We start from the raw sequence: 15654 nt of genomic DNA, 5'->3' as shown, positions 1-15654 counted from the left end.
GGTGGAGGGGGAGTTGGGGAGCGAGTCTAACCTGAAGTTGGGGAATGTATGGATGGGACAGGAAGGCATTGGGATTGAAGTTGAATTATCGCCATCCCAAATGGAGATGACACAGCAACGAGATTGCTAGGTCCCCCACATTTCCATTGCCACCACCGCCGAGTGCCGGCCAGAACACATAGGCCCAATGATTGCTAGACTGAAAAAGTACGGTGCGGGCGGAGCGAAAATGGACGGAGCCATCACTAGGTTAGCAAATAAGGAAGGATATTGGTGGGCGGGGGTGTGACCAGTAAATAACGGGAGTGTTCGAGCAGGTCGCCCTGCAGCCCGTTCAGACAAAGGTACGGCAAGACCCCATGGACACGAAATGGGAACGCTTAAACCAGGTGCCCACACAGCTGTGGGCAACCCACCCCAATGACGTCGGGAGAATCCAACATGTTACCCCCGTTCAAGTTGTTATTGGTAAGCCAGGACCCTACCCGAATGTACGCCAATACCCCATTTGACCAGAAGCCGTGAAGGGTATTGCCCCAGTGGTTGCCACCCTGGTAGAACAAGGCATTATAATTACGACCCAAAGCCCGTGTAATACACCAATCCTTCCCGTGAAGAAGGCAAGGAAGGATGAGTGGCGTTTTGTCGAGGATTTGCGGGCTGTAAACAAATTCATTGAGGGGATAGCCGCTGTAGTACCCAATCCAGCCACTATTCTTACTACAGTGCCACCAGACACGGAATTGGTTCTCGGTGATAGATTTGTGTTCCGCTTTCTTTAGTGTCCCCGTACATCCGGATTCCCAATTTTTGTTCGCATTCACGTACGGAGCCCAACAGTACACCTGGACAGCATTGCCACAAGGGTTCTGTGACAGCCCGACACTATTTGGCCCGCTTTCTTTCGTGTCCCCGTACATCCGGATTCCCATTTTTTGTTCGCATTCACGTACGGAGCCCAACAGTACACCTGGACAGCGTTGCCACAAGGGTTCTGTGACAGCCCGACACTATTTTCCAGGGCGTTGCAACAAGACTTAGCGGACGTAGCGCTGCCAGCGGGCTCGACATTAATTCAGTACGTTGACGATTTGCTGATCTGTTCCACCACCAAGGAGGCTTGCCTGACGGACACGGTTGCCCTGCTAACAGTGCTTGGGGAGAAAGGCCACAAGGTTAGTAAGGACAAGCTGCAATTTTGTGAGCCCAGTGTAGTTTACCTGGGCCACACCTTGTGAAAAGGGGAGAGGGAACTTACCAGGGAGTGCACCGAGGGGGTGCGGGATATCCCCAGGCCACGGACGAAGCGACAGATCCGCCAATTTTTGGGTACAGTAGGATACTGTCGGGAATGGATAGTGGATTTTGCGCCCATCACCCGACCGTTGCAGGACGCGGTGCTTAAAACCGCACCGCCGCAGGTGGAGTGGACTGAAGAACGAGCAAAAATCTTTGAGTATCTCAAACTGGCTCTGGCCAGCGCTCCGGCCTTAGGACTTCCAGACTATGACAAGACATTCGTGCTTCATGTACATGAGCAGGATGGATTCGCCCAAGCCGTATTAACCCAACAACATGGTTCAAAAATGTGCCCGGTAGCATACTATAGTTCTCAGCTAGACGCAGTGGCCCGAGGATTACCGACATGTCTCAAATCCATGGCGGCGGCCGCATGGGCGGTCGAGCGCACGGAACCGGTGGTATTGGGGCACCCTCTCGTCCTTCTGGCACCCCACAGTGTGCAGGCAATTTTATTGCAACCACGAACACAACACGAGCAAGTCAGACACTGAAATACGAGATTAAACTGATAAATGCTAACAACATCGTGATTGAGAGATGCGCAACTCTCAATCCAGCATCTCCACTGCTGACACAGGACGACGGTGACAAACATAATTGTCATGATGTTATTGAAACCACCACAGCATCGCGCGAGGACATGCGGGACATTGCCCTTGACAACGCAGACCTCGTATTGTACACGGACGGATTGGCTGCATGGGCCTCGGACGGGACAATGCGAGCGGGCTATGCAGTATGCACCGACCACGAGGTGGCAGCACAAGCACAATTGCCGGACACATTCTCGGCGCAGAAAGCAGAATTGTGCGCATTGATTGAGGCATGTAAAATAGCAAAGGGCCAAAAAGCCAACATCTATACTGATTCCACATATGCGTGGAATGTAGCACATGACACCGGAGCCATTTGGAAAATGCGCGGCTTTCTCACTTCTACCGACACCCCGGTAAAAAACGGTGAGCTGATAGCGGAACTACTGGAAGCTTTACAACTCCCATCAGAAATAGCTATCATTAAGTGTAAGGCATACACTGCAGCGACAGATGTGGTGGCAAAAGGGAATGCAAAGGCGGACGCAGTGGCTAAACACGCTGCTGGACTACCAGTGATACATTAGATGCCCCAACGCCTGCAGAAGGCGCCGGCAGATGTCCCCACTGTACAGGATGTTATCGCTTTGCAGGACGTGGTGTCCAAAGCAGAATTGGCAGCATGGGTGAACACCGGCTGCGAGAAGCAAACAGACACTGGGCTATGGGTGCGAGATGGTAAGATGGTAGCCCCCAGAGGTCTACTGCCATGGCTTGCCCACCTGGCTCATGGGCATGGCCACGTGGGCAAGGGGGGGATCGTAGGTACAGTGCGAAGGTCATGGTATGCCCCGGGGTTCACAGTCGTGGCGGAGCAGCTCTTTCGCAGATGTCCGATATGTCAGACGTCCAACGACGGAAGGGCTCAGCCACAGGCACAGGCGGGGACCGACCCTCCCCCCCCCCCCCCCACTGGGGGCCAGGGGTGCACATCCAGCTCGATTTTATGGAAATGCCGCGCTGTAATCAGTTGCAATACATATTGGTGATTGTGGACATGTTTACGAAGTGGGTCGAAGCTTTTGCGTGCAGGAACTGTGACGTGACAACAGTGGTAAAATTGCTGATGAAGGAGTACATTTGTAGATATGGGATTCCATATAAGATATCTAGTGACAGAGTAGGACATTTTGCGGCCGGCATTACCAGGGATTTGTGTAAGGCGCTGCAGATTAACCAGCGATTCCATTCCGTGTACCATCCGCAATCCTCGGGCGTCATAGAACGCCACAATTCAACTTTGAAGAACAAAATCTGCAAAATATGCGCGGAGACGGGCCTCAGATTGCCCGATGCAATTCCGGTTGCTCTAATGAGCATGTGATCGACACCGAATAGAAAGATAGGGTTGTCACCCCATGAGGTTCTCATGAGCCAGCCCATGAGGGTGCCGGTGACGGCACCGATCGACCTAGCTAAAATGGATTTACATTTCATGGATGGTGTGGTGTTGCAATTTTGTAAAGCTTTAACTACAGTTGCAAAAGGGTTTCATACGCAGGTGAAGGCGGCAATGCCCGAGCCTGCAACAGAGCAGTGCCACCCCTTTCAGCCAGGTGACCTGGTATTGGTGAAGAACTGGAGGCGAACTACGGCGCTGCAACCCAGGTGGACGGGGCCACACCAGGTACTTTTTGTATCATACACGGCGGTCAAGGTTGAGGGTAAGCCATCTTGGGTACATGCTACACACTGCAAGATATACCTACCGCAGGACAGTGACAATGCAGATGCTACTCATCGGCTTGCTGGGAGTGATAGCGCAGGGCCACCAACCCAGGCTAGTAAGTATGGAGGGAGATGGGCAGATAGGAGAGCATGGCCATGAGCGAAACACATATTGGCAGGTATCCAGGCAGGTATCTGCGGCCCTAAATAAATCGAATTGTCGGGCATGCACCCCTGTCCCACTGTCAAGAAAAGGGATTAATATGAGAGCAATTCCCCTCCCTCCCACCCAGATCTGTTGGACGGGCATAGCTGGCATCAGCAGGTATTCCTTGGGAGACGACACCGGTCGGGGGCACCTTGTATAGAGATGAAAGTCCTGAGACGACCAGGATCTCAGGATGAGGAAGAAATATGCCCGATAATGAAAAAAGGAAAGATGCCATCTTGGACCCAACAAGGACGGATGCCACAGGCCATGCACCTGACAGGACAGGAGGAAGTCCCCCTTTGTATAAAGAGCCGAGGGTATGGAGTCTCTCCCCACCATGTGATGGGAGACTCGATCTGCCAAAGGACCCTGAGTAGGTGGAGTCGTGACTGGGAAATAAGTATATCCTTGAAGGACGGGCCCCTTAAAAATTTGGCTGTGAGATCAGGAGAGGATGGGAATTGCATGGCAAGCGCAAGAGCTGGACCACGGGGAACTATGTTCGTGTGCGGGGACAAAGCCTACCCCTACCTACCTCGAGGTTGGGTTGGAACTTGCTATTTAGTATACGTACTGCCCCAGATAAACTTCAAGGAAGAGGGGTATGTGATGGGAGAAGGACGGGTCAGACAGAGAAGGGCCTCTTGGAACGCCGACGGCCAGACGACATTACATGGGGCAGGATGGGAGAAGGCCATAAGCTTCTTCTTTCCATTACCAGGCACAGTGATGAACAGCTACAGAATAGATAAGTTGGCATTTGTGTTAGAAAAGGTTGCAAATGAATCAATGGCGGCAGACCAGGCATTGTTTGGCACTGTAGTGGAGATGAGGGCGATGGTAATGCAGAACAGAGTAGCGCTCGACTTACTACTAGCCGAGAAGGGGGGTGTGTGCGGGATTGTCAAAGGGAAATGTTGTGCATGGATTCCTTGTCCGTCACAGGGAGTGCAGATGGCTATCGACAAGATGAGGGAGGTAGGTACCAAATTAAAAAATGAGAGACTACACCGAGAAAGGTGGGGGGTAGGCACCTGGTTGGCAAGTACCTTCGGAGGATGGGGGGCCAAGGTCATTCATTGGCTGATGGTGGCCGTGAGTCTTCTACTGGTGATCATCCTTGGGATGGTATGTGCGACAGCATTAATTTGAGTGTGTATCAGTAAAACTTGCAATGCAGATACAGGTGAACAGACCATGGTGGGCCGAGAGCGGGAGGAAGATGAACGAGACATCCCCATGTGCGAATTGTTGTCCCCATCCACGTCATGCATCTGCAAAGGGAGAAGTCTGGGTTTGCCAACCTCCTATACCTGCACACCAGGTGATCCCGAGCTCGCAGGATCGTGCCCAGCCGACATGATTGCATACCTCCACGGGTTGACTGGACGAGCCCTGCGGGAAGTGGAAGCCGCTCTGGAACAAGCGGAGGACTCCGACTCAAGCCAGTGTGAGTGGCTACGTCTGCATAGCGTTGAGCTGTAATCCCCATGCCTCATCCCATTTGTGCGCGTTTCCGGAAGAGTGAAGATGTGCGCGTTTCCAGAAGAGAGAAGATTTGCACGTTTCCGGAAGAGTGAAGATTTGCACGTTTCCGGAAGAGTGAAGATTTGCACGTTTCCGGAAGAGTGAAGATTTGCGCGTTTCCGGAAGAGTGAAGATTTGTGCGCGTTTCCGGAAGAGTGAAGATTTGTGCGCGTTACCGGAAGAGTGAAGATTTGTGCGCGTTTCCGGAAGAGTGAAGATTGCGCGTTTCCGGAAGAGTGAAGATGTGTGCGTTTCCAGAAGAGTGAAGATTTGTGCGCATTTCCGGAAGAGTGAAGATTTGTGCGCGTTTCCGGAAGAGTGAAAATTTGCGCGTTTCCGGAAGAGTGAAGGTTTGCGCGTTTCCCGAAGAGTGAAGATTTGCGCGTTTCCGGAAGCATGAAGATGTGTGCGTTTCCGGAAGAGTGAAGATTTGTGCGCATTTCCGGAAGAGTGAAGATTTGTGCGCGTTTCCAGAAGAGTGAAGATGTGCGCGTTTCCAGAAGAGTACACTTGAAGATCACCCTCGTGTTTTTTCATTGCATCATTATATTCAATGACTTCGTATAACCATAAATTTTGTTAATGGAGGGTATAACCTCCCAACCTCGAGGTGCGAGCCTGGTTATAATCCTGTGGTTTTATTTTTTATATAATCCTGTGATTTCATTATTTCATTTTTTATATAATCCTGTGATTTCATTTTTCATATAATCCTGTGATTTTATTTTTCATATAATCCTGTGATTTCATTTTTCATATAATCCTGTGATTTTATTTTTTATATAATCCTGTGATTTCATTATTTCCTTTTTATATAGTCCTGTGATTTCATTTTTCATATAGTCCTGTGATTTCATTTTTCATATAGTCCTGTGATTTTTATCAGTCCTTCGATTTCTCGGTAGTTCGCTGACTAAATAGTCCAATGCATACTCCGTTGGGTAAACGTTCTCCCTGGTACAGCGATGTGGTAATTCTCTTTCCCTTCTCTAGGTCTAGCCAGTTCATAAGGGGAGAGAGGGCCCATTGGGGTACTTGAACTTCGCCCCCAATCTACCGATCCCACTCCATGGTAGGAGGGTGTGGCTCCAGCCCATTGCACGTGTGAATGTACTCTTGACGGAGATAGGAGGCTCACATAACCTTCATGGTGAACAAGGTAGATTGAGGGTAACGCGCAGGTACTTCTAATGATATCCCCAGGGGGGTCCAGGGTGATAACTAAAACGATCTTTCTATTCTTTCAAGATGTTGTAGTGACAGATGGAGGAGCTGTCGTGGCAATAATTGGGGGTACCCAAATATTCCCATTAAGTATATTCGATTAAGGAATATTGCCCCCCCCCTCACCCCCGCTATACCCTCCCAAACCTCTGGAGGGCAGTCTAAGACCATACATGACATTTCCACTCCCCGCCAGACGATCTCCCTGGGAGGTCCGAGCCGGGCGGGAGGCAGACGCGTTTGTATATTGTCACACCACTCCCCAGCCGATCACTATCGCTGTCAAGGTCGGTATATTGGAATCCTTGCACCCTAGAAATGAAGTGTTATGTCCTCCCTGTGGCCTTGCCCCCCCCCCCCCCATACCCCGAAGCTCCTCACTGTCTGGACCACCTGTTGATCTCCTAGTATGGGATGAGGGTAGGGGGACGTGGTGAGAACTATGTATATGACCGGCTTGACGGGTAGAACTCTAAGATTTTCGGTGTATGGCCTTGAGGCACTTCCTTGTGCATTGTACGCATCACGACTTGCTTCTTGCTAATGTGGGTCGTGCTGCCGTGCGCCGGGAGATGCCGCCTTGGCGCATAGACTGAGAATATTCCGTGCATGTAACAGGCTCTTGTAATAAACACCATGTGAACAGTTCTGAGTGCTTCCCGGGTCTCACTCGGGGTGGAGGGGGATCGGAGATTAGGGGAGCTGATTGCTGCCCTCACATATGTGTGTGTATATCACTAGGGAGGTGAGATGCAATCACCCTACATGCAATCTGCTAGTCAACCCCAAACACAATGGGGAATTCTCATGGCATCAGAATAAATAAATAAAAACTCTGTAATTGATGGATTGATTTTAAGAAAAAAAAGTGTAAATCCACCAATTCGTGGAATCTGGTCTCATATGGGATATTAGAGGATGTGCATGATTGTTCACACTAAATACCATGTACAAAAAACAAATCATTTTCAGTAAGAGTTATATTTTGTGCTCAATAGAAGAGACATTGACAGAAAAAAAACCAATTAAAAATACCTTTATGCAGCAGCTGTAGGTGTTCCCAAAGGATCTCTCCAGCAACAGGAGGAAAGATTTCCATAAAACAGAAGTGCCCTAAAGCAAGCAATTCCTTCCCTGATCTCACACAGCCATTTTTTCCATACTCTCCAAAACAGAGCTGTGAGCTCTGCTCCATTTCATTCAAAATGCAGGACAAGCTGAACTCATTTGCTGCCCAACACAACCACAGAGAAACATGCCCAGGAGCCCAAAAGACGGGATCTAAGGAAGACAATGGAAAATAGGAAAACGTGTGGATCACATGACTCTGCAACTTCAATTCACCAAAAGCAATTGTTAACTGTTTCTGGTTGACTTGTAGCTCAATTCCACATGGTAGACTTCCAATAACTCAGTTATGTTTTGTTACAGAGGACCCTCAGGTTTAGTGATAACTATCATTTACCCGGCGTTGCCCGGAAAATAAATAGTCAGTCACGCAATTTAGTTTGGTGGGCTTTTTATAGTCAGAGGAAGCCACGCCCTGCTGCCACGCCCATTCAGCACGCCCCTAGTCCAAATCTTATGCGCCCATGTTTTTGTCGTGAAAAGTTACCCCCTTACCCTTCTTCCCCCTTCGCCCTTGAAAAGTTACCCCCTTCTTCCCTCTCTAAGTCACTTCTTTAGGCTGTACACGAGGCACAACCGAACAAACAGACCTTCACATTTATATGTATAGATAGATGAAGGTCAGTCTTTGACATTTGAATTAAATTTACATATTTTTGACCAACACAGATCAAAATCAAAGGGTCCCAAGTTTTATCAGAATTGGTCTATTTCTTGATATATTTTAACACAAGCACACACAACCGGTAATGGATGTCATTATCGGGAATGCCTCTTCATGGTGATTGTACCGTCCAACGAAAGTCGAGGGCCAAATCTTCCCTGCTGCCCGGATTCGTCAGAGCAGAGCGGTCACGGTCAGAGTGCTGATTGGTCCCCATAGACCAGCCCTTTCCCTCTTCTCTTCTCTTCTCTTCTCTTCTCTTCTCTCTCTCTCTCTCTCTCTCTCACTCTCTCACTCTCTCACTCTCTCACTCTCTCACTCTCTCACTCTCTCACTTTCTCACTCTCTCACTCTCTCATTCTCTCACTCTCTCACTCTCTCACTCTCTCACTCTCTCACTCTCTCATTCTCTCACTCTCTCACTCTCTCTCTCACTCTCTCTAACTCTGTCATGGCCCTGACTTTGTGAAGGTGGGGTACACCATCTTGGATGTGGGGGATCTCTGGGTCGTTCCTGCGATATTGATTGACTGTTCCCATGCCGCAGGCTTGTTCAAGAGAAATGTCCGGGACTATACAACAACAGCGACAACTACAACCACTAACATATACCCCTGCCACTATAGTGTCTTTAAAATATAGACATTAAAAAAAGACAAAAGAAAAGAAGTCATGACAAAACAACTCCTGTTGTTCTCAGTTCTCACCATGGCATCAGCAAGAAAATATAAATATGCTTTTTTTAAATCTCAACTATCCCAAAAACTCCAAAAATCCCCAAAAAAACAAAAAAAACCTTAATTACACCATTTGCTATTTTATATAACCAAAGTATAAGGCCATAAACCAGAAATGCACTAATTGGCAGAGGTTTGGAAATTCTGATATTTTCAAAGAGGTTTCATTGGCTTTAACAACTGAGTGAACTTGGCCTGAAAGAGCAATAGATACCAAGGACTGAACTCACCAGACGGTATGCTGTAGTCTTTCATCTCTTGATAGAATCCAGAAAAAGTTTGTCGGAGTGCGAAGGACAGTGCTCGGGAACTTCCAGGTGTAAGCAGAGGCAGATCTGTATCGAGAGAAGTGTGTGTGACACAGCAGGAGAAAAGAGAAATGAGTTCTCAGTGATATGGATGAAAGGCGACATGTCAGACGAAGTCACAAGTATATTATTGGGGTCACGTGGAATAAAATGTATGGTTTTCTTCAGGGTCAAAAACAATTTAGAATATCAGACGCATGTGTACAAAAGCCCTGCAACTATTAGTTACCCCCACCACCGAAGGTAGACCTGTCTATCCTTATTTGGTCTGTGGTCTGTGAGAAAAATATCTCAAATCGTTTTTGGTAGAATTGGACGAAACTTGCTGGGCAGGTTGGGTATGTGACAAGGACGAATTGATTTAATTTTGGTGAAAATCTGGACAAACTAATGTTTTAATTTTTAACAGATTCTTCACCATTTTGAGATAGGACCAAAAATGATTCATTTATATAGCACGATGTCACAAAAAATTACGGACGGATTCGGACGAGACTTGGTAGATGAGTTGGGTAGGTGACAAGAACAAGCCGATTAGATCGTGGTTCAGGTCCAGATGCAAATTCGGCCTATCAGTGGCCTAGAAAACATAAACTGTTCAGCCTGGCTGTGGTATGCGCTACACCAAGTGCTGTCCAGTTAAATAATGCAATTGGTGTATTTTTTGGAGGAACCACATGCTGGTGTCTCAGATTGTTTTCAAAATGCCTTGTGTTACCTCTAAAAACCTAAGGGTGCACGAGTTGCACGTGTTGAACGATTTTTGCACGAGACAATTACGTTACGTGGAAACTTGCAATCAGGTGTTCTACACATCCCTCGTGCCTAACAGGCACTTCAAATGAACAATGGAATAGTTCTTGAAAAATTACTTTATCAATTCTACAAGTTCGGTTTCTGTATGGCAGATAGTATATTCCACAAAATCCAGGAGGCACAGATGTCATGCTGATGTGCCCGCCCATACGGAAGAGCAGTACTGCATTGAGCTATGGACGAAGGCATTGTATGCCGTGAGCATTTCTGATTGTTATGTAATTTCGGAGGGTTTTCATGCCAGCTTTGCTTCACAGTCAGCCCAGGAGAGGTCATGGGTGATGGTGAGGCCTGAATGTTTAATATTACGGTGTGCAAGATCATTTGGAATAGTGAACTACGAATCAGACCACTATTCATCGTGCGCTTTGTTTATTGATCCGTGCCATCATGACCTGGTCCTTCATGTAAAGTACAACTTCCAAAATGCATCACACCCGCGTACACTGTAGTCTTCTTTTTGGCTCGAACGGACATGAATGGATCGCTTGTACCTTGGCACAATTTATTTATGTTTTACAACTTCCAGTCTGAAAGAATCCAGCTTGTTCAAATGAGGTACAAAAAAGGTTGATCCTTTAAAATAATTGATGCCTCTCTTGCTGGCAACCTATTCTTCATTATCACATGACTTGATTATCCCAGGCATTGATTACCACCATGAGGTACAAATAATTGATCGCACTCATAACAAAGAGAGCAACTGTTATCATCTATTCAGGAATTCAGACAAAAACACATGATAAGCCACCAATCCTAAGTCTCAACTTCATGCAAACATCAAGCATAGCTGGTTGACACAGTTGGCCTTGTTTAGTGACAAAGAGCTTAAGAGGGTGTGACCTCGTCATTCATCTTGTTTGAGGGAAATGTGTATTTTTATCCATAATCACCATCACACACTGTAATCCACCAATCCACATACTTCTGATTTGTTTTGATCTGAATTTATATTCCATGAAGGCTCACAAAGACTCACATTAGTATATATATATATGTCACAAGTGCAATGTTTGATGGCTTAACTCATCTTGAAGTAACATGGTGACAATGAATACAGACAGGTGATTGTGTGCAAAGTATACACAGTGATCTACATCCCATGACCTTTAACCTCTCTTAGTTATTTAGTTTTTTTGTAATCTATCTATAATTCCAGTAATCTCTGTGTGTGTGTGTGTGTGTATGTGTGTATGTCTGTGTGTTTGTCTGTGACCGCTGTTTCTCGACAACCACGGGTCCGATATACTTGAAACTTGCCAGGTATATTGCTGGGGACCCGAGGATGTGCCTTTTCAAGGTTTCATATTAATCGGACAAGTAGTTACCGAGCTATGGCGATTTCTTTACCAAACTCCGCAAGCCGTTCGCTTTGGACCAAACCATTTCATGTAAATAGAGGGGGGGGATTGTCACCGTACTCGCAAGCCGTTCGCTTTGGACCAAACCATTTCATGTAAATAGAGGGGGGGGATTGTCACCGTACTCGCAAGCCGTTCGCTTTGGACCAAACCATTTCATGTAAATAGAGGGGGGGGATTGTCACCGTACTCGCAAGCCGTTCGCTTTGGCTTTGCGAATGGACCAAACCATTTCATGTAAATAGAGGGGGGGGATATAATTTTAGATATATATATAGTACGGGCATGCCCTGGTCTATCTATAATTCCAGTAATCTCTGTGTGTGTGTCTGTATGCGACCGCTGTTTCTCGACAACTACCGGTCCGATATACTTGAAACTTGCCAGGTATATTGCTGGTGACCCGAGGATGTGCCTTTTCAAGGTTTGAAATTAATCGGACAAGTAGTTACCGAGCTATGTCCAAAAAACGATTATAGAGGCACATTATAGATTATAGATTATAGAGGCCTCGGACGGCACATTTGAGAGCGTATTCATTTATTTCACGTTGGCAAACTATGTTGCCGCTATGTTGGCGTTAAACTATGTTTTAAAACTAATTAAAACTAATTTGCGATTCTTTCGCTTTCCTGCGCGTTTGTGCACGCAATGGCGATTTCTTTACCAAACTCCGCAAGCCGTTCGCTTTGGACCAAACCATTTCATGTAAATAGAGGGGGGGGATTGTCACCGTACTCGCAAGCCGTTCGCTTTGGACCAAACCATTTCATGTAAATAGAGGGGGGGGGATTGTCACCGTACTCGCAAGCCGTTCGCTTTGGACCAAACCATTTCATGTAAATAGAGGGGGGGAATTGTCACCGTACTCGCAAGCCGTTCGCTTTGGACCAAACCATTTCATGTAAATAGAGGGGGGGGGATATAATTTTAGATATATATATAGTACGGGCATGCCCTAGTACTATTCAAAGTCAATAGCGCATGCGCATCCACTTTGTTTCCAGTGTGAAATTGCATCCCACACAAAGTATAAAACAAACATCGTGACCCGAAAATAATTATGTGCACTTCTAAGAAAAATAATACATTGCTATTAAATGTTCAACTTTCACAATTTTAAATAATAGTCTAAAGTTGGTGTAACTTCATGAATCTCACTCATCACTTCACTTCCATCTTCATATCCAAAAACCTGTGGCTTCACACATTTTCTTGTTTATATTTACCTTCGCAAAAGCGGAAGGTTATGTTTTGATCGCTGTGTATTTATTTGTATGTCTGTGTGTGTGTGTGTGTGTATGTTATTCGCATAACTCAAAAAGTATTCAACCGAATTGCATGAAATTTGGTGGGATGATTGGTTATTATACGGGACACATTTGATTAGATTTTGGGAGCAATCGGGTCAAAGGTCAAGGTCAAGGTCACGAAAAGGTCAAAATCGTATTTTTGTTGTTCTGTTCCCTACACTCCCATGCCAAGTACAGAACAGTAGCTGCGGCGAAGGTATGCGCTCTACCGAGTGCCCGTTCTAGTTTATATTCTGTTTTTTTGTTTTTGTTTTTTTGTTTGTTCTTTCTCTCTTTCTCTCTTTCTCTCTTTCTCTCTTTCTCTCTTTCTCTCTTTCTCTCTTTCTCTCTCTCTCTCTCTCTCTCTCTCTCTCTCTCTCTCTCTCTCTCTCTCTCTCTCTCTCTTGTACTGTCCTCTCCCCTCTGTCTTCTGTACTGTCCTCTCCCCTCTGTCTTCTGTACTGTCCTCTCCCCTCTGTCTTCTGTACTGTCCTCTCCCCTCTGTCTTCTGTACTGTCCTCTCCCCTCTGTCTTCTGTACTGTCCTCTCCCCTCTGTCTTCTGTCCTGTACTCTCCCCTCTGTCTTCTGTCCTGTACTCTCCCCTCTGTCTTCTGTCCTGTCCTCTCCCCTCTGTCTTCTGTACTGTCCTCTCCCCTCTGTCTTCTGTCATGTCCTCTCTCCTCTGTCTTCTGTCCTGTCCTCTCCCCTCTGTCTTCTGTCATGTCCTCTCTCCTCTGTCTTCTGTCATGTCCGCTCTCCCCTGTCTTCTGTCATGTCCTCTCTCCTCTGTCTTCTGTCCTGTCCTCTCCCCTCTGTCTTCTGTCATGTCCTCTCTCCTCTGTCTTCTGTCCTGTCCTCTCCCCTCTGTCTTCTGTCATGTCCTCTCTCCTCTGTCTTCTGTCCTGTCCTCTCCTCTCCCCTCTGTCTCTCTCCTCTCTTTCCCGTCTCTCCTTCCCCTCTCTCCTTCCCCTCTCTCCTTCCCCCTCCCCTCTCCTTCTCCCTCCCCTCTCTTTCCTCTCTCTCCTCTCCATACCCTCTCTCCCCCTCTTCCCCCTTTCCCTCTCCTCTCCCCTCCCCTCTCCACTATGTCTCCCTCCCTCTCTCCCTTCTCTCTCCCTTCTCTCTCCCTCCCCTCTCTCCTCTCTCCTTTCTCTCCACACTCTCTCCCTCTCTCTCCTCTCTCCTCTCTCTCTTCTCTCCCTCCCCTCTCTCCCCCTCCCTCTCTCCCCTTTTCCTCCCCTCCCTCCTCTACCCTCCCTCCTCTCCCCTCCCTCCTCTCCCCTCTCTTCTCTGTCCCTCCTCCTCCTTCCCCTCTCCCCCCTTCTCTCTCCCCTCTCTCCCTCCTCTATCTCCTCTCCCCTCTCTCCCTTCCCTCTCTTTCTTTCATCGGAAGTTTTCCAAAGGAATTTTCCTTCTGTTAATTTCAAACTTCACAACAACAATCATTCTGTGGTAGTTTATTACCTTCGATTACAGTTGGTACTTCCTGTGGCCTCATTTCTTGAGGAAGGGTTGCAGGCCGCCACTGATAACAAAAAAAGAAACATTCAATAAATTAACTTTAATAAGAAATACACCATTTCATTAGACAATATATGGAACGACAACTTGGAACTAATTTGGTATACAAAATTGGTTCACGACTTATCAAACAGAGTGACCACTATATTCGTCATGTGTGTGTGTCTGTCTGTGTGTGTGTCTGTCTGTCCGCAGCATAACTACCCGATGATATCATCTGATCTTGATGAAACTTGGGTGGGAGGTTGACATCATGATCTAGTTGTGTCCTGCCTGGAGTGGGCGTATTGCGCCCATTGTGGGCGGAGCCACGCCCTAAAAAGATGTCTTTTTAGGGGGTAATCGAGTTCAAGCGACATCTTCTCCGAGGGTTTTGGTGGAATCTGAAAGGGGTTTCGGTATTTGGTTAGGCCAATGTCATGTGTCTCTAGCACCACAGAGCTCGATTTTTCATTTTCGCCCCAAGGTCAAGGTCACAAGGTCACGAAATTTAGAAAAGTAGATTTTTGATGGTTTTATGACATTGTTCGCTTCCTGATCGGGTGAAATGTCGTACATGATCTTATATTATCACATACATCATGAAATACAAGTTTTCCAACAAATTTCAGAATCTTCGACCTTTGAAGGTCACAAAGGTCAAAGTTTCAAAATTGCCGGAATTGAACCGAATTTTCGGTATTGTTTAGTTAACTAACCTCATAACTGATTATACATTATTTTATATCTCATTTCAAGGTCAGTAACCTTCGTTTTGACATTTCAAGGTCACAAATGTCAAATTTTCAAAGTTGTCGGAATCTAACCGAATTTTCGGTATTGTGTAGCTAACTAACCTCATAACTGATTATACATTATTTTATATCTCATTTCAAGGTCAGTAACCTTCGTTTTGACATTTCCGGGCCTGGCCTGTCCGGGCCTGTTTCGGTTATAGTCTGTCTTTTGTCATTGAATACCGCTCGCTCGTGAACCATCGTCGTCTCCTGACTTGTTATTAGTCCCCTACCGGTGTACACCGGAGGGGACTATAGGTTTGCACTCCGTCCCTCCATCTGTCAGTCTGTCAGTCAGTCAGTCAGTCCGTCCGTCACGCAAAGAACAGTTTTCCGGACTTTTTTTTCTAAACTCTTAATGCTAATGATTTTAAACTTAGTACATGGTTTCCTTATGATAAGTTACAGATCAAGTTCGAACTTCACGACGTTTCGATCATTTTTGACAAAGTTATGGCACTTTGAACTTTGGTAATTTCCCCAACAGTTTTCCGGACGACAGACTGCCGGTAGGCGACATGTATT

General features: G+C 46.7%; 1 protein-coding gene across 10 annotated transcripts in view; it reads right to left on the bottom strand.

The window, feature by feature from the left end:
* Positions 1–15654, bottom strand: part of LOC137423079 (protein C-ets-1) — a 105745-nt gene that overhangs the window by 64396 nt on the left and 25695 nt on the right. For all 10 annotated transcript variants that reach the window (XM_078770560.1, XM_078770564.1, XM_078770547.1 and 7 more), the window contains exons 3-5: positions 14297–14357; positions 9285–9389; positions 7561–7806 (exon numbers count right to left, since the gene is read on the bottom strand). In XM_078770560.1, the coding sequence (XP_078626686.1) occupies positions 7561–7806; positions 9285–9389; positions 14297–14357 (412 nt within the window). The remainder of the gene's footprint in view (positions 1–7560; positions 7807–9284; positions 9390–14296; positions 14358–15654) is intronic.

Source organism: Myxine glutinosa, chromosome 1 (genome assembly GCF_964187855.1).
Source record: "Myxine glutinosa chromosome 1, kmMyxGlut1.1, whole genome shotgun sequence".
NCBI lineage: Eukaryota > Metazoa > Chordata > Myxini > Myxiniformes > Myxinidae > Myxine > Myxine glutinosa.
Note: the sequence above shows the minus strand (reverse complement) of the source record. Positions and strands in the feature narration are given on the sequence as shown.